We start from the raw sequence: 25,001 nt of genomic DNA, 5'->3' as shown, positions 1-25,001 counted from the left end.
TCGATAAGTGGGATCTCATCTGTATCACGAAGGTGGGAGACCTATGGGCCATGGGGCGAGTGAAGCCGTTTTCGGCCTTGCAGGCGGAGTTTGACTTGAGAGAAACGGAATACTTCCGCTATGCCCAGGTCCGACATGCCCTGATGTCAGTCTTTCAGGAGGGGGAAGTAATACCGGAGTATACCCCACTGGAGGATCGGGTGTTGGATGGCCATATGCCCGATAGTACTATCTCTCTGGTTTATAAGAAATTGATCAACGAAAGGACAGACCTTCTGCTCCATTTGCGTGATCTCTGGACCCGTGACGGCCTTGAACTAGATGATGAGGACTGGCAGTCTGCGATCTCCTCTCCTAAGGAGGTCGCGATTCCAGCGAGACTCAGATTGGTTCAACTGAAAATCTTGCACAGGGTTTATGTCACGGGTCCCCGTCTGGTTCAGATGGGCTTTTCTGAGGAGGGTTTGTGTAAACGGGGTTGTGGATTGTTGGGTACATTTCTTCATGTTATTTGGGATTGTCGGGAAGTTGCTGATTATTGGAAATGAGTACATGACGTGATGGAGGAGGTTACAGGTGTTGCTCTCCTGCCCGAGGCTAGGCGCTGCTTACTGAATGTTTGGGAGCCGACTGATCACAATGTTGCTCAGACTCAGTGGGTGACCTTGGGGGCCATGATCGCCAAACACAATATAGCGCAGATATGGGGATCACAGAAGCCTCCTACTCCTGATGTATGGATGGAGAACATGGACTGGTGCATGTTTAGGGAGAAAACGGTCTATCTGGCCCGGGGTCGCCCCCGGAAATGGTATAGAATTTGGGGTCCTTGGAACAGATATTGGGGGGACATATGTGTTCCTCAAGCAACGCCCATCATGGATGTTCCACTTTCCCCCCGACCCTAAGTTGATTCTCTTTTGTTCCCCTCTTCTCCTCCCCTCCCCCATTATTGTATTATTTGTATTGCGGTAAATTAAGGGGATTTTTCGCCTCGGTACAAGCTATGCACTCTGTATTTTATATTCATGCCTTGTTTGTTAAGTTTTCAAATAAAAAGAAATATTAAAAAAAAAACCTACAATGAATCACTGGATGACTTCCTTGCAACATAGCTTGGATGTTAACAATAGCAAATTCGATGGACAAATACATTCAGACAAATGCAGATGAGCTTTTCCTATCTCTCAGAGCAAAATGTCATTTATGCCCCAACCCGACAGAGCAGTTGGTCACTCACCTTTGATCAATGCAGTCAGCATCTAGAACAAGGATGGCACTTCCATCTCTCAGGCCAAGGCTCCGTATAGATTTATTCATGTCTGCTTCAGGGAAGAAATTCCAAGTCTCTGCATCCTTGCCACCGGATCCTAGCGGGTAGCAAAGTGTCACTCTGTCTGCCTGCAGCGTTGCTGCCAATGCCTCCCGCACTGAACCTAATTCAGCATTGCCCGCAAACACCTGCTGAGATTCTCTGAACCGTGAGCCATGCAGAGAACGACCACTCTCTGCAGGATGTAGGATGCTCAGGACTAGTGGCTCCACAGCCTCGCCTATCTGGATTGACACTCCACCAACCTGCAGAAACACAAGAGTGAGCAAGCTGAGACAATCCAACAGAAAAGAGAACGAGGGATGGTAAACTCACGTCACAAGGAGTGATGAACTTCCAGAATCAACAGTGAAGCTTTAATTTTATATCACATTTAATATACGATCTGTACACAATACCTCTAACACATACAGCAATGACACGTCGCTGAAGTACTAGATTTGACTAATGAGAAAGTAGAAGTTTTGCAGGTTGCTTTTTCTCAACTCTTTTGTATCACCATTTTTATTTCTGAAATTTTTATGAAAACATTTGAACACATGAAAAAGCAGGACAGCAGCTGGAATGAACTGTAGTAATCCATTGTGGGAAAGTGCTGTCTGAAAAGGAGTTCGCAATGCTGTTGTTTTTTTAAAACGTTCTTCCTTCTTTTTTGCATGAAGTAACTTTGTAGCGGTAATAACAAGAGCCATAGTACACAGCAGGTAGGTAAGGGAACAGTGCCCAACATTGTAATATTCAGTCTCATACACTGTCTAAGAGGAGAGCAACTGGCGCGTGCCACTGCAAATCCGATACACACCATCACTATCCCCACTATTCGGGTCGCAGTCCGGGGCCAAAAATCTGTCACTCAAATATCGCTACACGACGATATCTTTCTCCATTTTATCATGTTTTCTGCTAAGTTTTATATGAATCGCTTGCTAGCACCAATTCTGCCACATCCCTGTGCCAGTGATCTATCTCCAGGGTACGCTGACCCACCCTGCGCCTAACAAGAACCAGTGCGAGCTGCAAGAATTTAAACGCCATCTTGTGACCTTTATGTCTACCGATATCCCCAAATAAACAACACAGTGGCGTTACTGTGGCCTGCAATGAAGTAACTCCTGTGAGTTCATCCGCATCCAAAAGTCCTGCACTGCTCCGGAGCCCCAGGTCAGGTGAAGAAAGTCGGCTCCCTGAGTTTCGCAACGAGAGCAGTTATCAGTTAATAGTGTTAACAACTGTGGGTTACAGTGTGCCGAGTACTAATTTGGGACTTTTTTAGATGTTAAAAAGTGACCTCTCTACAGCCTGGAGAGGAGATGGCAATGCAGAATCTGTGTTTGGATAGCATATCTACTAGAAAGATGCAAAAGGTAAGCAAAAGAATACAATTATATTTTTTAAAGTAGAAAGTGCTAGCACCTTAAAACCAACACCTTAAATTTTAACCTAAGTAGAAACAACTGCAGGTGAGTGAGGGTCAACTGTGCATAAACCAGAGTGACCACATCTCAACAGAATAGGGCCAGGCTGTACAGACACTAAACTAACATCCCAGATCTTAAAATTACTTTAAAAGCAAAACAGAGACAATGATGACAGTTTAAACAGCAAGTACATTTTCAGGCCAAAAGCCAGACGAATCACTGGTTTCCATGCGTACACCCTTCTGCACCACAGCTCAAATTTACAATTGAAAGGGAACATCTAAGTTTTATAGGATGTGAAACTGTATTACTTTTTCAGCGCAAGTTATATTTTGGTTACAGAATATAAGATCTCATTATTGTAGCTTTACTCAGCCATATGGCGCAATAGGTACAGCCCTGGTGTGGATCTACAAATGTGTGCCAAATTAGCCAACACTTCTTCCCACCAGATCTTCATCAATGAGTCTTCAGACAAGTATTTTTTGGCTCCTCTATGATAGCCTGCTCCACAAACACAATTAGCACTTTGTTGTGTTAGATCATGTGTATTGCATTCTATGTGCTACCGGGTGCTACCTTAATTGCTCCTGTGAACAAAATCACAACATATCTCCATTCATTATAGATTTGTGAAGAGAAACCTGGTCAACAATGAACTGAGGTTTCCCCCAGATTCCTACCTCTTTTCCATTCCATACAAAGATGTCGGTGCCATCAGCGAGATCAAAGGTTGAGAGAGGAAGGTCATCCCCTGTGGGAGTAAAGCACTGATGAGACCCTTTCAGACCCTTAGAGTTACATAGAAGCAGACAGCAAAGCAACAATGACCCAAATTGGGCTCTGTACAATTAAGCCTACACCATGTTCTGGTGCACATTGGAAACATACAGAGAATGGAGTCTTACCACTAAGTGTCCGATACAGATGAAGTCCAGCAGGCACAGACTTCGCAACATTCAGAACCACGTCATCATCCCAAAAACCCAATAGCTGGTAAGGGGGGGTTTGCAAAAACAAAGAACACATTAACAATGATTATTGTGAGAAAACAAGAACAAAAGCACCAAGCATTAATAAATGAAATTGGATTTACTTTTCATAGTGATATGTTTTAATGTGCTTTGAGGGTCTCTGACCTGGGAGAAACCATGAACACTAGGATTTCACTCATTGTTAGACTCGAGATGCTCTTGTTGTGTCTTGATATTGTATTTATATTTTTGAAAAGTTTTATATAGCACTGGCTAGCCCATGAGGTATTAGGGCGCTTTACAAGAGGATCAGTGAGTTACAGGTTACATAGTTACATCAATTAAATCAAAATATCACGGAGGGAGGAGGAGGGGGAGGGAAGGAAACAACGGGGAAACAAGGAAAACAATGTCAGATGACCGGCTGGGTAGGTGACAGCCGAGGCGGTGAAACTAGGGCCACACTCCTCTATAGCTGCATATGACAGCTCCACCGGGCATAGGCAAGGGTTGTTCGTGCACCAAGGTAAGTACAAACAGTTTTGGTACCAGCCCAGGGGGCATCGTCAAAGGTCCATCGAAAGTTCCATGGAAGTTCCACCGGGCATGGGCCCTGTTGATCCGGCCCCGTGGTGTGTACAATGTTCAAGGTTTCAGTCTGGGGGGCATCGTCATAGATCAATTGACAGTACCAATCCCGGAGTTACTGGGAAGCCAAGACTTACTGTAGGGTTGATAAGCACTCAATAGCATGCTTCCAGGGGACAGGCCGGGGCAGCCATCTTAAGGTCAGGAACATTGAATGTGTAGGCCCAGGGTTGTTGGGCACTCAGCTGCTGCCACAGCAAATTCTATTTCGGTGTGAGTGAGGCTGTTGTAGCACTAAGTGTAAAAAACATTTCCATTGCAAGTCTTTTGCGCTATGACGACCCTGATGAGAGCAAAGAAATCTCGCTCCAGGCACCATTTTAGGGACATGCACAGCTCTATCTATCTATCTATCTATCTATCTATCTATCTATCTATCTATCTATCCATCTGTCCATCTATTCTACTCTTTAACTTACAGCACCTAGTCTTAGAAGTGACATATATATTAACAAGCATTGGCATAGCCAATAGGTCTCACCTTTGGGACACTATAAGTGTTTAGCCATGCAAAAGTTGATGTTGCACCAAGGATCTTGTGCTGCATAATTAAATACTTATAGGGTCCCAAAGGCGAGACCTTTTGGCTATGCCAATGCTGGTTTTTGTCCCTGTCAGTTCACCTGCTGAACGGAGGTGAAAAGGGCGAGTAAAAAAGGGTTCACTAATGAGGAAAACCTGTGGCAATTGGTGCCTAAGGTCTGATTGTAGATTATTCCCCATTTACAAGGGAAAAACTCATAATGGCATGGTACTGTCACATTCCGCATGCCTGCGATCCCAGTACTGGAAGAAGCCCATGGGCCACTCATACTTCTTGCCATGTAAATAAGTCGGGTAGCGGTTGTCTTAAATCACGTAGTTTAATTCTTAAGGCTTTAAGGTCCGGGTTCGGGCCCGGTTTATTCAGTGCAGTGAGCTATCTCCTACGGCACCGCTTCCTTGTAGGTAGAGTCCAACCTACAGCAACACAGAGAAAGCCTGCAGTGTGTGGCTGAGAACAGGAGACCATTATGGGGAGCAACAGGAACTATCACTGTGTGATGTGAGCTGTAAGTGTTGGCCCTTTCATAGAGGTAACCTTTGGAGAAGAAATGAGTCTGAAAAGAGATATGACCTTGAGTGGAGGCTCCTAATGCTTCTTCTAAGCTTTTGAGAGTATCATTTATTCAAATGAAGGCAAATTACTGAAGACGCTTTAACAAGGCTTTTCACTTAATAAAAAAAGGATGACTGTTACAAGTCAGCAGGTAAGAATTCAAATGGAAGCTGAAGAACTTGGTAAGTGCTGTTTATTCTCCCCTGCGCAGGATCGTCGCCAGTGTTACAAGTCAGCAGGAAAGAATTCACACGGAAGCTGAAGAACTTGGTGAGTGCTGTTTATTCTGGTCATCCACTCTCAGAGTGCCAACATTCTAAAATGAACTCCCGGGTGTACTAACTGGTGAAGGGAAGGAGGGGAGGGCGAAGGTACCAAGCGGAAAGAGAAGAGGGACATTATAACAATGACCTTTAACAGTTTTATGCCATAGTGCGCAAGGAAGTCAATGGAATTTAGGAGAGAAATCTCCCCTCTCTGCAAGACGATGGCATGAACCATATGCTACACACAATAAATTCATATGTTACTCAGTGGCATGATAATATGATGTACATCGTGTATGTGCTGTGCTTGTTACACAGTTCAGGCAGACACCAGTCATGTTTTAAACAAAATCTCCTCTCACAACAGTATTTCGCGTGACGGGCTAGCAACATCAACAGCTGCCGAAGAAGAGAGGCATGCAAGGTCCCGTGCCTTTGTAAAGTGCCTTGAAGTAGAAATAAGGGAAAGAGTGAGAAAGAGAGAGAGGGGGTGAGAGAGAGCGAGAGAGGGAGCGAGTGAGAGAGAGAGTCCGGGAGTGGTGCGTGCGCAGTCTGCTCATTTTCAAGCACTGCACTCATGCTTGTGACGTGCCCCTGCTCTCTCCCACAAGGTGGATGCTGCCACAAGCACGAGTGTGTGCTTGAAAATGACCAGAGCGACGGCTAAAGGTCCTCCTATGCAGCGCATGCGCGCTGAGTAGGCACGACCTAAAAAAGAAGGTCTGGACTTTATCATTTCTTTAAATGGCAAAGCTGAGTTAGCAGTTAAACACTGCTCTACCCATTTCAGTGGCAGGTGGGGAGACATGTTAAACTTTATCACACTCATGGTGGCACAACAAGTGCTACAGTCTAAGAGGGAAGCTTTAACTTACAGTCTCTGGCTACCCATGGTACCATATACTAGAGACCTATATGTAATATACTTATGTCAATTGTGGGTGAACCAATCAGACATACATGTTTTATGGGTCAAAACACTGGTGCTGAGGCGTGTTTAGCAGGACTCAGTTCACTCTCAGAGTCAAAAAAATAATCGGCAGCATCAGTCCAAAACTTAGGAGGTGATCGTGCAAAAAGAGTAATTTCCCGACAAGATACAATTGTTGAGGTATGGTGGGCCAGTGTTATGTACTGCCTTGAAAATGTGGATGATGAGTGTTAGTTGTGTTTGTTTGTCAATGGGGAGCCAGTGGAGCTATTTTGAGCGTAGTGTGATGTGAATGAGGCATGGAAAGTAGATGGTGATTCTGGGCGCAGAGTTAGGAATGGTTTAATGCCTTCCGGTGATTTTTTTTTTATTCTGGCATAGAGGGTGTTCAGCTGGTTATGACCAGCCCATGCCTCATGGTTTTCGGGTATGTTATGTTATGTTATGTTAGTTGTGTTTGTATAGCGCATGGCTGCCCAAGCAACAGGGCGTCCCAGCGCTTGCAGACAAGTCAACCAGCGGGGTGCTCTGGAGTATATAGTGAAGTGAGCCAGATTGGCAAGCTGAGCTGGGTAGTTTGTGCTAAATGGAGGCGAACAGCCAGGTTTTATTTTTTTCTGGAAGAGCCCGTGATCTTGCATGGCACGTGCCTCAGGGGGGATGGAATTCCAAAGGGCCGGAGCCAGGAATTGGAAGGATCGTCCGCCTGCTCTGCTCTTGCGTGCCCTAATGGTGCGAGCGAGGTGTAGGTCGGCAGAGCGAAGGGCACGTGGGGGGGACGTAGAAAGAGCAGAGACCGTGAAGTATTTGGGGGGCTTGGCCATGTAGGATCTTGTGAGTTAGACAGAGTGTTTTAAACTGGATTCTCTGTTTCACCGGCAGCCAGTAAAGGCGGCGAAGGATGTGAGAAGTGTGACAGTGTCTGGGGAGGGCAAGAAGTGCGAGCCGCAGCGTTTTGAGCCCTTTGGAGTCTATTCATGGTCGTTAGGTTGATACCATGACATAGACTATTGCAATAGTCCAGGTGGGATAGGACCAAGGACTGGACTATTACTTGTCTGGTGGACGGATCAAAGAAGCCCAGAATGGGCTTAAGGGTGCGTAGGCGTCCAAAACAAGTACCAGCCACCTTTTTTGTATGCGACTCGAAGGAAAGAGAAATGTCCAATAAGACTCCCAGATTCTTAACTTCCTTCTTTGGAATTGGGGGAGAGCCCATTGTCGGAGGCCACCACTGGTCACCCCATTTCTGTGAGTCCCGGCCAATCAGGAGCACCTCCGTTTTTGAGGAGTTAAGTTGGAGGCAGTTCTCCGTCATCCAGCTTGAGATGGCCATGACATTTTCCCGAAATTTTGCCTGGTCCGATATGGTATTGTTAGAAAAGGTAAAAATAAGCTGTGTCTCATCAGCGTACAAGATCAATTTGATCCTACGTTCTTTAGCTAACAGGATCAGGGGGCGAACGTACACGTTAAACAGCGTAGGGCTGAGGGCAGAACCCTGGGGGACGCCGTATTTCAGAGGGAACTTGCTAGATGAATAGGGTGGGGCGTGAATCTGAAAGGAGCGCTTGGACAGGAATGATGCGAACCACGCCAGACCCTTGTCCCTGACCCCGATCTCCCCGAGACGTTTGAGTAAGGGGAGACCGTGTCGAACGCCGCGCTCAGGTCGAGCAGGATCAACGCTGAGGTATGTCCACGGTCCTGTGATACCCTTAGTTGCTCCGTGACCGCCAGGAGCGCGGACTCAGTGCTATGGTTTGTCCGGAAGCCGTTCTGTGACTCGTCCAGGATCCCATGTGCCTCCAGGTAACTGGTCAGGGTGGAGTTTACATGGGCCTCCATCACCTTGGCCAGGTACGGTAGAAGGGAGATGGGTCTGAAGTTTTCTGGGAGGGAGGGGTCCATGGTGGGTTTTTTCAGCAGGGGGATGACTTTAGCATGTTTCCATGATCTGGGGACTGTGGAAGACGATAGGGATCTGTTAATCAATTCCCAGCCCTCGTGCAGGATAAGAGTCCTGGAATTGCCTGAATGTTTCGGGTTTGACAGGGTCATCGGGAGACCCAGACTTTACTTTTAAGGCCAAGAGCTCAAGGTCTTTCCTGGTCAGGGGCGGGAGAGTTGGGAGGGAATGGCAGGTGTCCGGCTGGTCAGGAGGGTCGGGGAGTAGGCCGGGTGACGGGGATGGTCTACTAGTATTCAGCAGGTTATAGATCCCCTCTACTTTATTGATAAAGAAGCAGGCCAGATCTTCACATTGCGAGTTGCAGACTATAGTACTGTTGGTTCCCTCTGTTACTTTCGTCATGTCTTTAATTATTGAGAAGATGGTTTTGGATGGGTTAGGACTGGTTTTGATCGTGTTCGTATAGAAGGCAGCTTTCGTTTCTTTAATGAGTTTATGGTATGCTTTAGTGGCAGCTCTATAGGTGTTCTTTGCTGACGGGTCATAGGATCGCCTCCAGGCACGTTATAGGGTTTTGCAGTGCTTTTTTTCTGCTGCTAGTGTCTCTGAGTACCATGGGTGTGACTGCTCGTGTTTGGGCCGGGACATTTTTTTGGGGATGAGGTGGTCAAGAGAGTTGTTAATCCACCCTCTGTAGGCTTGGTCTGCTTCCTCTAAATTGCTGGACCAGACTGGGCGGGAGGCTTTAAGACTGGACTCTAGGCAGGTAGCGTTTAATTTGTGCCAGGGGCGCCTCCACAGGGGGAGGGAGGAGATCTGCTGTACAGAGGCTCTTGTGCTGATGCAGAAGTGGATGAGGAAATGGTCTGTCCAAGTGAGCGGGAGGGAGGTTTGGACTTTAATTCCGTCTATATTGGAGAAAACTGGGTCTAGCAAATGCCCTGCTAGGTGAGACGGATCTTTAACTAGCTGGGTAAGCTGACATGCTTCCAGGTCATCCAGAAAGTTAGAGATGACAGGGGAGCCCAGATGCCATAGATGTAGGTGGAGGTCTCCTAGAATACTAAAATTGTCTGTCTGTAGTGCGAGGGTAGGGATGATCAGAGTAAGGGATTCGTTAAAAGTGTTCGTCAGCCCGGGAGGGCGGTAGATGAGGAGCCCCGAAAGAGTGAAGTTGTCAGTTATTCTGATCTTGAATAGGGTGCATTCACAGTCAGTTATAGTAACGGGGGAGAGAGTGCAGGAGTAGGTAGTTTTGGATATCACAGCTAACCCACCTCCCCTGCCTTTGGGTCTGTTCTGAGTGGACATTCTGTATGGATTGGGAATACTCAGGATCTTCAGGAAATGGAAGCAAATGGTGGTGACTGCTTTGTCTTGGGCCGTCAGTCGATTCTTCTGTTGATGATTGTCCTGAGAGTCTTGGTGTTGTCATTCTAGCTCTGTTGGCTACCAGGTGGAGTCTCACAGTGATGTGATATTGTACTGCTGATGCTGTAATAGTAATGTTGTGATGTAATGTTCATTGCAGTGGAGTTGTACCGCTGAAGTGACATACATGTTTTAACATATGTAATGTGGTGGTCCTTGCAGTGCCGCATTTACAAGTGCTGGGTGGTAGCACTTACGTGGCAGTGTTGTCGCGCTAATGCGCTTATAGTACATGGTTGCTGTTGTGAGCAGTTGTTGTACTGTGGTCAAAGAAATGCTTTTGTGGTTTAGTAGTCCCATTGTGGTGTTTAATGTGATGAAGCTTGCAGTAGAAGTAAAGTCTAGATGAAAGTGTCTGTAACAATTACATAACATTCGTTAAACATTCGTTAAAGTAGAAGAAAATATTACTTCAATTTCTCTTGGCAAAGGCCTTGGAGAGTAGATAAATTATACTGGTCTCATAGGTACATACTGGTCTCATAGGTACTCAATCACAACATCTATGACTTGAATGGTGCTGAAGTACCAACCTTGCCAAACCTAATAAATCAGGTGAGGTGTAGGAGCCCTTCCCATACTAGCATATTTGAGTGAAAGGAGACCATGACTCGGGTACTATTTCTGAACAGATGAATAAACTAAGGAGATCTATTTGAGACTCACACTCAAAGAAATCCATGAGGTCTTTTGACCTACATATTGACAATACTGAACACGTTACTTACAATAAGTAATGCTCTTTCTGTAGGATACTCTATCTAACCGCAGAATCCTTACCTTAAAATATGCCCCAGGTGCCACACTGGATCTGGTAAATTATCTCTACAAGTGCTCCCAGGTCAACATGGTGGTGCTGTGGGGCATTACGCTAAGGCCAGTGCCATGTCCCAATTGACATGCAAGTAGAGGCCCAGCAGGGGTCATTATAGCTGTGAATGATTGGATTGTCTTGTTTTCAAGTTATAATGTATGCTATTTTACGTACATGTTTTGGGTTTGTCTAATGCAAACAAAAAAAATCTTTTTTTTTTTTCTATACTAATGTGTTAATGATCTCTGTTCATTATGGAATAAAGTGTCTGTAGGCTTGTAGAATGGTTGTCTGAGGATTTACATTGTAGTTAGCAACATCCTCATCAACATCCTGGGGTGCACCTTGTACTGGGTGCAGGATAAAAGTCAGAACCAAAAAGATGATAGAGCCTTAGCTGTTAGTGGTGGTCTGGCTACATAACGAATGGACGCGCTTTTGTAACTTCGTAGTGCAAAATGAGTCAGGCTTAGGCCGATGTCGGCTCGGGATACAACAGTGGTTTATGCCTTGACACTAGGGATAGGGTATAACTTTATACCTGTGTCGCTGTGAGCCATATAACGGTTCTCCGAGGGACACATAGTGCCAGGGAGGGATCAGTCCACTGTAATCTAACTTGTGGCCACTGTGGTTCCAAGGAGCCTGAAGAGCTCTAGAGGGAGCAGGAAGCATACTAAAAACTTGGCGTGTGGGGTCTTTGAAGACCTCAATTTCTGCAGGGTCGACAATATCAAGAAAATTATGGGCATGTCAGGATCAACTGTGAAATTAGTTCCATGGTCAGAGACCTTGATGGAGTGTGACTGGTATCATACCATTATTGGCTGCGGTCAAGTCCCGCTTCACATTCTTATGTTAGCATGTAGACTGGGACTTTGGCTTAATGGAGAAATTTGAGCGAGAACTTGATTGGTAACGGAAGTGGCACCAAGACCAAGAGGGACAGCGAATCCAGACCCACAACTTAGAGTGGGACCGATGCTAACCTAGCAACTTCTTCTTGTGCTCGGCACACGCAGCATCACCTCTTGGAATTAGATCTCATTCAGGTACATAACTTAAAAATTGTGACCCGAGCCCAGATACCAAAGACACACCTTGATGTGGGCCTGTGACCGACATCTGCCTCCAGCAGTTGTGACATGGCTTTAAACCATGTCATTTTTAGTGGTGACACGGTCTCCTATCACACTGTAAAGTTGTTTAGGAAGTCGCCTAAAATTGAAAAACTCTCTGGATCCAAGTAGAAATACATGGAAAGAAAGAAACGGACGTCAAAGTGCATGGGTGGCGTTTTTATGCAGCACTGCGTTGTCCCTTTCGGTGCAGTAAGGGGTCACAAAAGAGCTGCATAGTGCTACCTAGTGGTGTGCAGAGGCAATAGTATGGACAAATCTCCAGATCCAGCCTGGTGCATTGAGATAGTGTAAATTTAGGAATCTGTGGTTAGAAGTACCCATTAGAATGGGACCGGTTTGGGACCCATGTATTGACATTTATTTGGTATTGGTTCAAATTTGTAGGAAAAGATTGAGACTCTTTACCAATTGGAACAGTAATGTAAATGGAGACTAGCAGCTTATCCTGACCCAATGGACAGCTAACTTCCCAGCACCACTCTGTTGTGAATATAGAGCCCTGAGGCTAGGACAGAAGATATACTTCTGCATGCAGGATTGCCTGTGCAGGGCTTGGCCCAGACTTTGAGCAAGACATCCGTGCGGACTTTATTGAAGGAAAGTAGGAGTTATGAGGGGGACACCCCTGGCTCAAGCACCTCTGTGAAAACATTGGTCTTGAACTCAACTGCAGGCAGCTGAAAAGCCAGAATCTCAGCCACCACCTTCCAGATCACCATTGCAAAGTAACCCACTCCTCAGTAGCCACTGTAGGAGGAGAGAGGTGGCCACATGCCCGATGAGGTGTCAAGACCACCGACATCAGCTGTGTACTTGAACCAGGTGTCGTAGGCAATGGACAAAATAGCCATAGGATCCTTAGATTCTCTTCATTAGTATTCCTTGGATGGCCCTTCGGGGAACTAGGACTCCATCTCCAAATAAGGACCTGTAACGGGGTGCAGAATTACGATGGGTTTGACAGCGGCACTAGAATGGTTCCCAGAGGAGTTAACAATGTCGCAGCCAGTGTTGATCCAGAGCCGCCACAGAATCTGGAGGGCCTGACTGACTCTGAGTGCAGGCCTGCCTGCAGAGTTCCAGTTGGAGTCCCTCCCAAACTCATAGTGAGATGATAAAATCCATATGTTGAAGCTCTTTTGGGAGGGCAGAAGAGCTATAGTCCTGAATGGGGTATGTCTAAATATAGTACTTCAATGACAGGAACAAGTAAGGGGCACTAAATCCTGACAGGCTATTTAGGTAGGTTTAGCACAGTAATGGTCCTAACAAGTATGTTTAGATATGCCTCCATAGACAGCAAGACTGTGATTGTAACTCTCTTTTGCATAAAACAGTGTCAGATTGGCCCCCATTAGCAAGTTAGATTGCTAAAAAGTGGCCCATATCTGTAAATCAAGGCAGTTTTAAACTTGTAAAGACAAGCTGCGTAGGTGTTTTCAAGACATTGGAGACTGCATGCATTTTTGCTTGCAGCAGTCAACAAAGGAACTAAGTTTCAAGACGACAGTTAATATTTGCCTATGATGAATGAATCGCCTATATTTACTTTAACAGATAAAAATGTATGTTGTTATTAATAGGGTTCTAGACTCCCTCCCACACAAAGACTGTAAAAGACCTACAGACTCAGGAAACTCTTGGGCCCACTGCCTCCTGTGGTTGGCGCCAACCAATCAAAGTTAGGTATCTTGGGCCAGTTAAGTCAGGGGTGTTCTATGTTACAAGAGTCTATGGCAACTATAAGAATGAATTCAGCCTGACTGCATAACACTACTCATGAAAGCAGCAACTACTTTCCAGGGACCAAGTAACAAACATCACCAGCGTCTAGAAAATTGATATGTGGATCACACAGGCTACAAGACACGTGACAAGCCAAAAATGAGCAGACATTAAAGGTATAAGTAGCCACAGAAAGAAAAAACACTGACTCTGAAATGTCTAGAATATGAAACCATACATTAATGTTGGATCACAAAATACAAGAAAAGTAACTTATTGAAGACCATGGAATACAAGACAAGTAATAGGTAAACAACAGCAGAATTGAGGATAATGATTCTGTTACAGGTCAGCCAATAACAATATAAGTAATCTGTAACAGTCCACGGAATATAAGACAAGTTTTCCAAAACAAAATGAGAGAGTAAGGGTATTAAACAAGGTGTAAGGTAGGAACTCCTGGTCCCCTGCTTCAATATTAAACAACAAATGGAGGAGTACCCCCTGGAAGAGTGGCAGAGAAAATCTCTGCACCCGGAGCTTAAGGCTCAATGGAGCACAGTGTGTCCAACCTTATGTCAGGACAAAGCATGTCCTTTTTGAAGACCCCTCACTCACCAACCTGGTTGGTGACATGCTTCATCATCGGGGTCCCACCCCGAAGGCCGAGTGCCAACAGGGTGTGTTGCGACACCTGATTACAGTGGAGCGGGTTTTCTTTTTCTTTTATATGTGCAGTGATTCTAAAAGGTGAAAAGGTGGATTAAAAAGGGGACAATACTACTCACTGCAAGACTTTATTCTTGAGTGATTGCACCCCGATAAAATTAAAGTGTGACACCTGTGTCTAATTAGGTAGACTTTGATGTCTGAGACGTGTAGTGTTTAGTTAAAATAGCGACGTGTGCTGTGTGATTTTAAAATTAGGTCTGCATGTTTTCAACCATCTTGCGATTGTGGGTTTTCGTCAGGACCGTAGGGAGTGATCCGGGTGGTGCGCACACGCTAAGGTGCGTCCAGTCCTCGATCACGTGAGAAAAGTTGGCCCACAAAATTATGGACCTACACAAAAATACAAAAAAGTCTTCTCCCCACTCCGGAAGAAAAACTGAGACAGCGGTATAAGCCGCTACATGGGTGTCCGAGTTCCAAGAGTAATGCTCACGTCACTCGTGGCTTCTGCTCATCGGACCGAAAACCTACTTGGTTCCAGTTCGGTACACCCCGTGGACACACTGTGCTCCATTGAGCCTTAAGCTCCGGGTGCAGAGATTTTCTCTGCCACTCTTCCAGGGGGTACTCCTCCATTTGTTGTTTAATATAAGACAAGTTGCCTGGAACAGACTGCGCTATATTAAGTAAGAAATTAGTAACAGTCCAAGGACTACAGACAAGGAATCTGTAAGAAACAATGGATCACTAAACACAATCATAATAATGATAATAATGATAGGTTATGTAACATGCTTCATTTGCTTAAAGCTGCTTCATTTAGGTCACAGGCTGGCAAACCACAGAATACTTGCAATAGATGCTTATGACTTGTAGTGCAGATAAGTGGCTGTATAATCATAGCTTCGAAAAACAAACAAAATTACCTGGTACACATCATATCTGAGATCTCCCAATGTCTTGCTCTGATCAATGTTGAAGTCCAGTATGCTGTCCGTCCTAGCAGAAGCCGGGTGGAGAGCACCGCCATCAAACATATAATGGTTACCCAAGTGGAGCTGCAACTCCAAAAAATTGATCTCTGCGACAGGCTCAGCCCTTTGACATGCAGAAAGAAAGAAAACATGAATGTTGACATTCACAATACTTTGCAACAACATGAACAATGTATGTACTCTACTGGGAGTTTCTGATGCCTGTCCTCAACCATTTAGGCTCTAACACTACTGTTCCCCTCTATGTATCTTGCAGCAGCAGCTCCTGCTTTTTACACATCAATTCCTCTGCTCAACCTGCATTTATCATCCATGTCTCTCTCCCTTCAGTAGTTCTTATTAATGCTGGTCCCCTGCCCTCTCATAACCGATGTTGCCGCAGCAATTCCTGCTGTTCCTCCTCCTCTCCTTTTTCTCCCAAGTTCCTTTGTTGGGACAAAGGCCTCACATGGATGACTTGCTTTCTATTTTTGTCTGCACAGTAGCTTCACATCTCAAGGCCACTGGAGAGGCTTCACTTGTTTTGCTGTTGTTTCAGCTCCTCTGTCACCAATGCCCCACAAAGTGCTAGAATCTTCCAAATTTTGGGGTACAGTCAATGTGTACCTTAACCCATAGTGGAGACTGAAGTACTGGCCTATTAACACATTTAGGGGAGAATGATAGTTGGCATGGTATAGTCCAACTTAATTGGAACCCCTCAGTTCTTCATGAATTCTGATGTGTGACTGTGCTTAGGTGTGGGCTATCCATGGAAATCGTGTGCAGGATGGAGACGGCTCATTGACGAGATGATACTTCAGTTATGGAGAATAAGATACCCACAGAAGACACATTGCACTGGTACAAAATGATGGTCCCCTGCACAAGCTGAAGGGCATTAAATCAGAACTCAAAGCAACATCTGGGGCTGTGCTTGGGATTTGCCATTGTGGTTTGTTTTGTTCTTTTTACTACAGTCAATATACTAACAAAGAAGCAACCAAAACCGCAATTAGCACCTATGAAGCTCAGCTTCCAGATCTCTAAGCAATGACATACCCCTGCTCCAGATGTCTGAGCTATGTGACACTCAAAACACATTTGTGGCTAGTGGGGTGTTTCTCCTTTGTGCTGATCCAGGAGCTGTCTGAAAATTGGAGAGATTTTGCATGGGAAGCTTGTTACGACTCGGTTGGAATATTATAATTTTAACTATTTCACGCAATCCTTCTCCTCACTTTCGTGGAACGGTCCAAGCGATGGACTACCAGAGCTTTGGATTCTTAACATGCACAATCATCAATTGGATCTGGCTTCCCGCAGTACCCTAGAACTGAAAAAGACTTAGCCCTTATTTTATGTGCTTTGAAATAGGAAGAAGCACTGCTGCAGAGCCCAGCACAGGTGTCTGACCAAAACAACAAGTGTGTCTAATTTAGCATTAAGGATTTTTGTTGTGAGATAATACAATTATTAAACATAAAACATTGAGCAGTGCCAGTGCTTTCCACTTCTGGGAAGACAGGTGTGATAGAGGCACTGACTGACAGAGCAAAAATAAGGCACAGCTGAATGGTAGACTGCATTGGAGATGACTTGAGTGAAGAGCCTGTTCTAGAGGTCCTAATACTGTTGGCTTGATGTTAGAAGATTCTCTAGGTGACTGCTTCATCTGATGTTTGTGGATGTGCTAGGTCCACTGAAGGACTGCATCTGTTGGTGAACCTGCACTTCCCCTTAACCAGAAAGACTTTGCAGGAGCCACTATTCCTAGTGTACTAGACTGAAAGAGGCATGGGATTTCACTTTACTGTATGTCTTTGATATGTGCTTGTTTGGGAGAAGTTGGTCATTTAAATACATACTCCTATTTGGGCCAGCTCTGTATGACTCACCACAGTTCCAAGGATACTGAGATTTAAAGGTGGGGTGAGATTCTAACCCTAAAAGTGAGGCTAACCAGTATCCAATGAGAACTAGTAGGTCCTGTGGATCACAAGTCAACGGATGCCCATGCATTTAAAATTTCAGGTTCTGAATAGTTTCTCAAGGACCTGCTATAGATGCTTAGTAGCATCGCTGCCGAAGTGTACCACAGTGGGAACATTTTAATCAGAGAGCAGTTGGAGATTTAACCCATCACCCTCTCAGTCGCGTCCAGTGTTTGCCGGCACTTACCACCAACTCTCTGGTGTCCACTATACCATGCCACTTTAATTGGGAACCAGTTTAGTTTTTCAATCTACTTTGTGGAATAGAAATTTCAGTTCACTTTTTGGGGTGTACTTTGGCTGGTTCCCGGTCATCTGTACTTGAACACGCTGACTTACCTATCTTTATGATCAGAGAAAGCAGGGTAATGGCAGATACACCAAAGCAAAGCTTAAGTCCTTCGATTTACCCAGAAGACATGTTAATTGTATTACAGTTACTTACTGCGCAAGTACTACAAAACGGATTGTGGCTACATCTTGACCACAGTAGGTCCTAAGAACATAATTTTTGTGTTTTGTTAATTTCTGCTCCTCTACACTTTTCTTTATGAAATAAAGATCTACACTCGTCTAGTCGGCTAATGACCTTTCAGTGATTTGTTTGTGTTATAAAGTTTCAAGACCTAAACAGAAGTGAAGTGAAGGACCAAAGTATTAGTTCAATGGGCCCTGACTAGCAGAGGTAAATGGCAGTTCCTCAACAGGTAACTGCCTAGTAACTACTAAGTGGAAGCAAATAGAGGGTGCTGGGCAGGTGTGCTCATTCTCAAGCCATCAAAACAGAGTGTAGGACAGTTTGCTGACTTGGCGGTGTATTTTTGTGGGCGATTCCAAATTTCAAGAGCTGATGACTCTCCAAGCAGATGACTATGCAGAGGTCATTGACATCTTCCTTGCCGGAGTTGTAGGCAAAAACATTTGGCAGCCCTGTGAAGATGCTGTGCGTAAGCATGGTGTGAAAGGAAGCGTCTCCTGCACTGATGGGTGCTTCTGACTGCCAGCCTGTGCAGTGCCTTATGCTGTCTGAGCTCAAGAGCTAGATGGTGAGACTGTGTCCATATTTGGGTGCAAACTGGATATGTAAGCAGCTAGCCATATGCCACTAATATTACATTGAGCGGTTCCAAGGAGAAATTCAAAAGATTTGACTCTGATACTTCTAGTAGCAAAACCTTGGAGGGCAAGAGGCCACTAAGCTACTCCATTTATCATCTAGAGAAATTAGATACCTAAATGTACCCAGTTGCTAGAAGAAATGTTTCAGCCACCATTTCAGTCTGATGGCAGGATTCTGGAAATTGTAGAGTGAGGTGTCAGAATGAGGAGACTTGATGAAGAGAGATACAAGCAGAAAAACAAATCAGAAAAATAGGTTATCATTTTAGCTGCCGTCCCCTTATTGCTCTGATTGACGCCCAGCAACCACAGCTGCCAGATTACTGTCAGGAAAAAAGTACAGCATGAGAACATGAAAGAACAGCAATGGCCTAGGCTCATTCATTCCTTAGATAGCCTTTACTGTAGTATTTTCTATTCATTTAAATAGTTTTTTATAGCGCGAACATAACTCTTGAAGGTATCAGAGTGCTTTACAAATTTGCAGAGACAACAAATCAATAATAACAAAAATATAATATTCGAGAAAATACAGCATAAGGTAGTATCCCAAAAAAGGAGGCTACACTTTACATTGTTCAGAGGGCATAAAGCACTAAAAATAAAAATATAGTCAAGAATACTGCCGGATAAGGAAAATGTCATGACTGATAAGTCAAAAACACGAAAGTAGCCACGAAAGTAGCCATGAGCAGTAGTCATGAGGGTGATTGAGGAATTGGATGGGTATCAAGAGAGGTGATCTTGGGCTCTAGGGAAGGAATTTGATCATAAGGAGTACTTTTACTTCTTTCTTGAAGGATAGAGTTGAGGGAATAATTCTGAATTCAGGGGCAAGGTGTTCCAAAGTCTTGAGGCAATCCCAGAGAAAGATCGGTTTAAGTTTTGATCAGCAGTCACCAGAAATTTCGAGCTTCTGAGCAAGATATTCAAGGGTTTTGGAGTGGGCAGCTTTATGTGTCATGCATGCAATTTTTAGCTGGATTCCAGCTTTGTAAGGGAGCCAGGTGAGGGATTTCAGATCAGGGGTGAAGTGGTTGTTTCTTTTTGAGCCTGTGATGGGCCTTGCAGAAGAGTTGAGCAAGGCCCTTAAAGAAGCCAGTTTGGATCTGGGCAGGCCACAGAGCGTTGCACTTCCACAGTCCACCTTGGGAATAACTAGGGCTTGCACTGCATGCTTGAAGTCGTTTTGGGGGGAAGGAAGGATGTTAATTTTCTTAGAATGTTTATTTGGTGATTCGCAGCTTTAGTGGCGGCACGGATGTGCTTCTTTATGGTGAGGTTCTTGTCAAGAGTTGATCACAGTGATCTAGCAGAGTCAATGACTTGTGTCAGGAATCGCCCTAACACTAACCTAGGCTTTCTAATTTGCGGTCATCCATATGGCATCACCCTTAATCATGTTCCCTTATTTTCCCCGGTTTATGCTCTGTAATCACACTGCAACCTTATTGTTTTAATAAATGCTTGGTGTTGTTTAATTTGGGTCTTGGTTAATTCTTGAAGGTACCAATGCTTCTTCTTGTTCCTCTTAGAGAACCAAGTCACTTCCAAAGTTCTTTTTGCTTAGGTTTTTATTCTGGACAGTGTTTGGCAGCCTTACTCAAGAAAAGTGTAAAGCTGGCTGCCCTCGCGCATACAATACAGCTCCGATGTCAGCTGTTCGGTGCTCATGCAAATTAAGCTACGCGTACTGTTAACAGCTACGTGACGACGCCTTGATCTTCGCTGTCCCAATCAATAGCCACACCGTTCTCTTAAGGACGCTTGGCTTTTTGTTCAGATCCCGATTGCTCCTCCGTGTGTGCAGCTGTTTCTTCTTCACATTTCTTCGGCGAAATCCTGTTCCTTCAAGCAAGCTGAGAGCCAGCTCCAACGGAATAACAGACCCTGCAAGGACATTCTGTGGACCAATTCAACGTTAATATAGGTAAGTGACATTGTTTTTATGACTGAAAGGACTGATTGTAAGAATTTAAAAAGAAGTCTGCAACCCATTCTTTCTAATAATTGAACACTGCTTTGAGTAGGATAGTTTTTGAGCAGCACTAAGGGAGTGCAGTACTATTGAGCGAATCCGTGTAGAACGCTAAAAGTGCGTGTGAAGCATCAACGCATTCTGGGGTTATTAGAATGTGTTATAGCAGATGAATCCTATGAAAGGTAAGCCTAAAAGATAATGGCATAATACATTATGTAAGAGTGCCTCCATGTTGTAATGGGCTAAGTCTTTTCTATTTTATTGACGCAGTGTTTTAAGAAACAAGAAGCCTAAGACAGTTCTTACAAACAACAGAATGATACTTGGGCTCATCTTCTAAAGAACTAAGGTACTCCTAAGTGAGTAGTGATGTTTTATTGATGAACTGTGCGATTACTTAAAATCATTACAGTGTATTAAAATGCAGTTTGGTTCAAATAAAATACAATAAAATACAGTAAAAATACGCCCCCCCCCTGCTCGACCTACACCGGTCAGGGACCATTGGTGCAGCTATGTAGTCTCGATACTGACTGTGTTCACTGGTACTATACATTATTAATATTAAAAAGAATTAAAGTTTTTTAGAGTCATCATGAGACCTCGCTTACTAGAGTCTGGAAGGCGTGTAAAAGTTTGACATCCTCAGTTGCACTGTGGACTTTATCGGCCCCTGAGTTGGCCCCAGCTTTTCGGCGACTCCCTGTGTTATCTGTGGATTACCAACTTTAGGGCGGCGGGTCACAGGGCTCTTCGGGATGTGTCCTTTAGTTGGTTTTCGAGTGCCATTTTAACTTGATGGATGAGCTTGCCTATCCTGGCTAATAAACATGTTGTGGTTTCAGAGAAACACCAATCCGAGGCCTCTCTGCAAGTTCTGTGACCCAAGATACGTAGTGCCGGACGTAGCAATCGCTGTCGGTCACTGGCCAGCTTAGGGCAGAAACATAGCAAGTGTAGCCAGGATTCTCTGCGATAGTTGCAAAGTCGGCAGGCAGTGGCTCCGTCCGAGCGTGCCCAACGTGGATTAAAGTCCATTATCCTGAGGGCCAAGAGGCGCATAAACTGAATTTTTTGTCTTGCTTCGATTGTTAGTGAGTCTTGTAAGTATGGTTGAGGTTTACCAGGAGTGTAGGACTTGTCCAAGGCCAACGTTAGCGGGTTGGGCCGGAGCGAGGAAAGGTCTAGCTCAAAGGAAATAGACTGGACTTGGCGCTTGACGGCTTTTGCCCAGGCAGAATATGGGATTTCGTGTAAGTGCAGATTCCGCCCCTCGATCTTCAGAAGATCAATGGCTAGTTCCACCTTGGCTTGCCATGGGGAGCCCTCTTCCCAAAAGATGGTTTTTAGCGAGTGCTTCAAGGTGTTTTCGGGCGACTTCAGAACTCTGATGTAGTATTTTAGCAGTTCCCCCAGTAGTACTACTTCAGGACGTTTCAGGCCTATTTCCAGTCTCACCCTGTTATTCCGCGCCTGTTTGGGGGCTCGTAGCACCATCTTATAAGCTTTCACCTGTGCCGCTTGGACCACTTTCTCAAAAGCCCCTGGATAGGCTATATGGCCGTACGTGATGGCGGGGATCAATTTAGCCCTAAGTACTGTCAGCATCGGGTCTGCAGAGGGACTGGCCAGGCCGTGGCTTAGACGTCTTAGAGATGTAATTATTTTATCAATTTTTGGTTTAAGCGTCTTCAGATGTTTGAGTGCAGTGGCCCTCTCTGATACCCATGTGCCCAGGTAGTTGTAGGATGGGGCCGTGGTGATACGGTGTTCCCTCAGAGACCATGAAGGTTTTGTTTTATGTGGATGTTTGCCAAAGATTATTATCTTAGTCTTGCTCACATTAATGAGTAACTCGTTCTCCTTGTTGTACGTGGCGAGACTGTTTAAGGCTCTTTGGAGGCCTACCCTGGTGTGGTCCATAATTACTGTGTCATCTGCATACTAGAGCGTACCCAGAACCAGCTTCCCCAGTCTGGGCGGTGCTAGGTTGGCATCTTCCAGGGCTTGCCCCATGTCTGCAGTGTACAAGTTGAAAAGCAGGGGCGCCAGGACACACCCCTGCTTTAATCCCGAGTTAGTGGCAATTCTTGTGGTTGCAGATGTGGCGCTTAGTTTCACCTGAACCCAGGTCCCCTCATAAAGTGCTTTTATGGCCTTTAGAGGATCTCTAGGGATCCCCCAAGACTCTAGTTTTGCCCAGAGCCGGCTTCTGTTCACGCGGTCAAAGGCCGTTGAATAATCGATAAAGCAACAGAACAGGGGCAGCTTATTCCGTGTGTTGGCCTTCTTGGCGAGGTACGAAAGCGCTATGATGTTATCCAGCGTAGAACAGTTAGCCCTGAAGCCAGTCTGTGAGGGCGGGAGTATGCCGTTCTTATCCACCCAAGTTTCCAGGTCCTTAAGTAGAAGGCGGGCATAGACCTTAGCTTCAATGTCAAGGAGGGCTATCAGTCTGTAATTAGCCGGGTTAGAGTGGTCACCTTTTTTATGTATAGGAAAGAGGATTGAACCTTTCCAGGAAAATGGCAGGGTTGCGGTTGCGAATGCGTGGTTAAATAGAGGAGTAAGTTTGGAAGCGAAGAATGCAGGATCTTTCTTAAAAACCTGTGCGGTGATCCCGCTAGGTCCAGGGGCACCATCGGTTCTGATGGCTTTGATGTGCTTTACAATCGCCGCCTCCGAGAATTTTCCAGAGCGAGTCGGACTTAATTCTACATTCAGGGCACTTTTAGAGCTGATGGTAGCTGCCGCCGCCTTGGACCAGCCAGATATGCTGTGAGACATCCGATTTGGCTCACAGGTGTACAGCCACTTTGCATACTGTTCCCAAACTTTTCCTCCAACACTGTTAACCTTGTGTACGCCTCCTGATGACAAGCTGTTGATGTAACGCCAGAGCTTGCTATTATCTTTGCCTTTGATTATGGAAAACACTCCTAAGTGTAGAGATTGCAAATAGAGAGTTTGGTGAATAGATAAGAAAAGTACCATTTATGTTTATTCTTTTTGATTATATTATAGGCAATAAAAAGATAACCTCTTCGCACAAGTTCCGAACAAACCGAGGCTGGTCCAGGTGAAGGAGCTGTGCAGAGCCTACCTCTCTTGTTTCATTCTCTGTCCATTCCCCTTTCCTTTCGGAACACCTGCCAAGGCTCCTGTTACGTCAGTAGCTCTGAGAGGTGTTCCGGAAGGATTGGAGATACAGCATCGCCCCTGCAGACACTTCTGGTATTCAGGTGAATGCTTAGTCATAATCTAACAACTTGTGGAATGCAGATGAGGGCTATTATATGTTTCATCTATTCTTCAATGACAGTTGTCTGGTTGGGTTGAGCAATTAGGAGGAATTTGTGTTTTTTTAGTATTTAGTTTGAGGTGATTGGATGCTTTGAGTTTACTGTAGAGTTGTGTTGAGGGAAGTGATGTCTTCAGAGACTTAAGTATAGTTGGATATCGTCCGTGTACATGTGGTAGAAGATGTTGGATGAACTCAGAATTTCCGTTAGTGGATCCATGAACAGGTTGAAGAGGGTGAGAAACAGTAAGGAGCCCTGTGGGACCCCTAATGTGACCGGAGTGGACTGCGATAGTGAGTTATTAACCTTGACTGAGAGTCCTGCTTTGGAGAAAGGAGGTGAACCAGTTAAATACTGATCCTGTTCGCTCCATACAGTGGTCCAAAAGGTCTAATAGATTGTCATGCTTAACTGTACAGAATGCCGACGAAAGGTGAAGGAGGATTAAACCGCAAGATTGGTTTTGATCCAGCATGTTGAGTGCATCGTCCACTATGTGTTCCATAGCCAATTCAGCCCAAGCTCGCAAGTGTTTATTGGGTTCGCCCACCCCCTCTCCTCTCCATAGCCAATTCAGGGCATTGTCCAACGGAAGCCGGACTGAAATTGGTCTAATAGTCAGAATTGATTGATGTGGTAACAGAGTTGAATGTGAACTCATCTTTCAAGGAGCTTTGCCAGGGTAGGAATGTTGGCGATAGGTCTGAAGTTGTTTAAGTCCATTTGATCTGCTTCTGGGTTTTTTTTAGGACAGGGGGAAACATGACCAGACTTTAGACAGTCAGTGATAGTGCCTTGAAGGAGGGAGGCTTTAACAATCTTGGTTCAAATGGGAGTATTGAGGGTATGATCTCCTTGAAGAAGTTGGGAGGTAGAGGGTCATTGAAGTGATTTGAGTTTCAGAGTTGTTAGAATCTTGTGAATGGCATTTTCCTCAAAGGTTTTGAAAGAGTTGCATGAGGCGTTATTTTTGGGGAAGTAACCCGGGGGGCAACAGAGAACAGTGGTACGGGAGGCAAAGACGATGGTTTGAAGAACAAGAGGATATTGTTCCAAGGCCGTCTGCAAATTATTTCTCATGTTTTTTGTCTTCTGAAGAAAGGCGGCGAATTTCTCACAGTTTGGTAGAGGACTAGAACCAGCAAGGAACAGAATGGGTGCGCAGTTCGATTGAAGTTTTAGAAGTTCAAATAGTTTTTCAGTCGGTTATTAGCTTGATCCAGCTGTTTTCTGAAGAAATTAGCTTTCGTAATTCTGATGCTTTTT

General features: G+C 44.9%; 1 protein-coding gene across 8 annotated transcripts in view; it reads right to left on the bottom strand.

Annotated features, from left to right (window-relative positions):
• USP40 (ubiquitin specific peptidase 40) overlaps positions 1–25,001 on the bottom strand; it is a 660,245-nt gene that overhangs the window by 418,552 nt on the left and 216,692 nt on the right. For all 8 annotated transcript variants that reach the window (XM_078681394.1, XM_078681396.1, XM_078681399.1 and 5 more), the window contains exons 14-17: positions 15,292–15,463; positions 3,660–3,744; positions 3,435–3,505; positions 1,241–1,578 (exon numbers count right to left, since the gene is read on the bottom strand). In XM_078681394.1, coding sequence (XP_078537520.1) covers positions 1,241–1,578; positions 3,435–3,505; positions 3,660–3,744; positions 15,292–15,463 — 666 coding nt within the window. The remainder of the gene's footprint in view (positions 1–1,240; positions 1,579–3,434; positions 3,506–3,659; positions 3,745–15,291; positions 15,464–25,001) is intronic.

This window comes from Lissotriton helveticus, chromosome 3_1 (assembly GCF_964261635.1).
Source record: "Lissotriton helveticus chromosome 3_1, aLisHel1.1, whole genome shotgun sequence".
Classification (NCBI taxonomy): Eukaryota; Metazoa; Chordata; class Amphibia; order Caudata; family Salamandridae; genus Lissotriton; species Lissotriton helveticus.
Note: the sequence above shows the minus strand (reverse complement) of the source record. Positions and strands in the feature narration are given on the sequence as shown.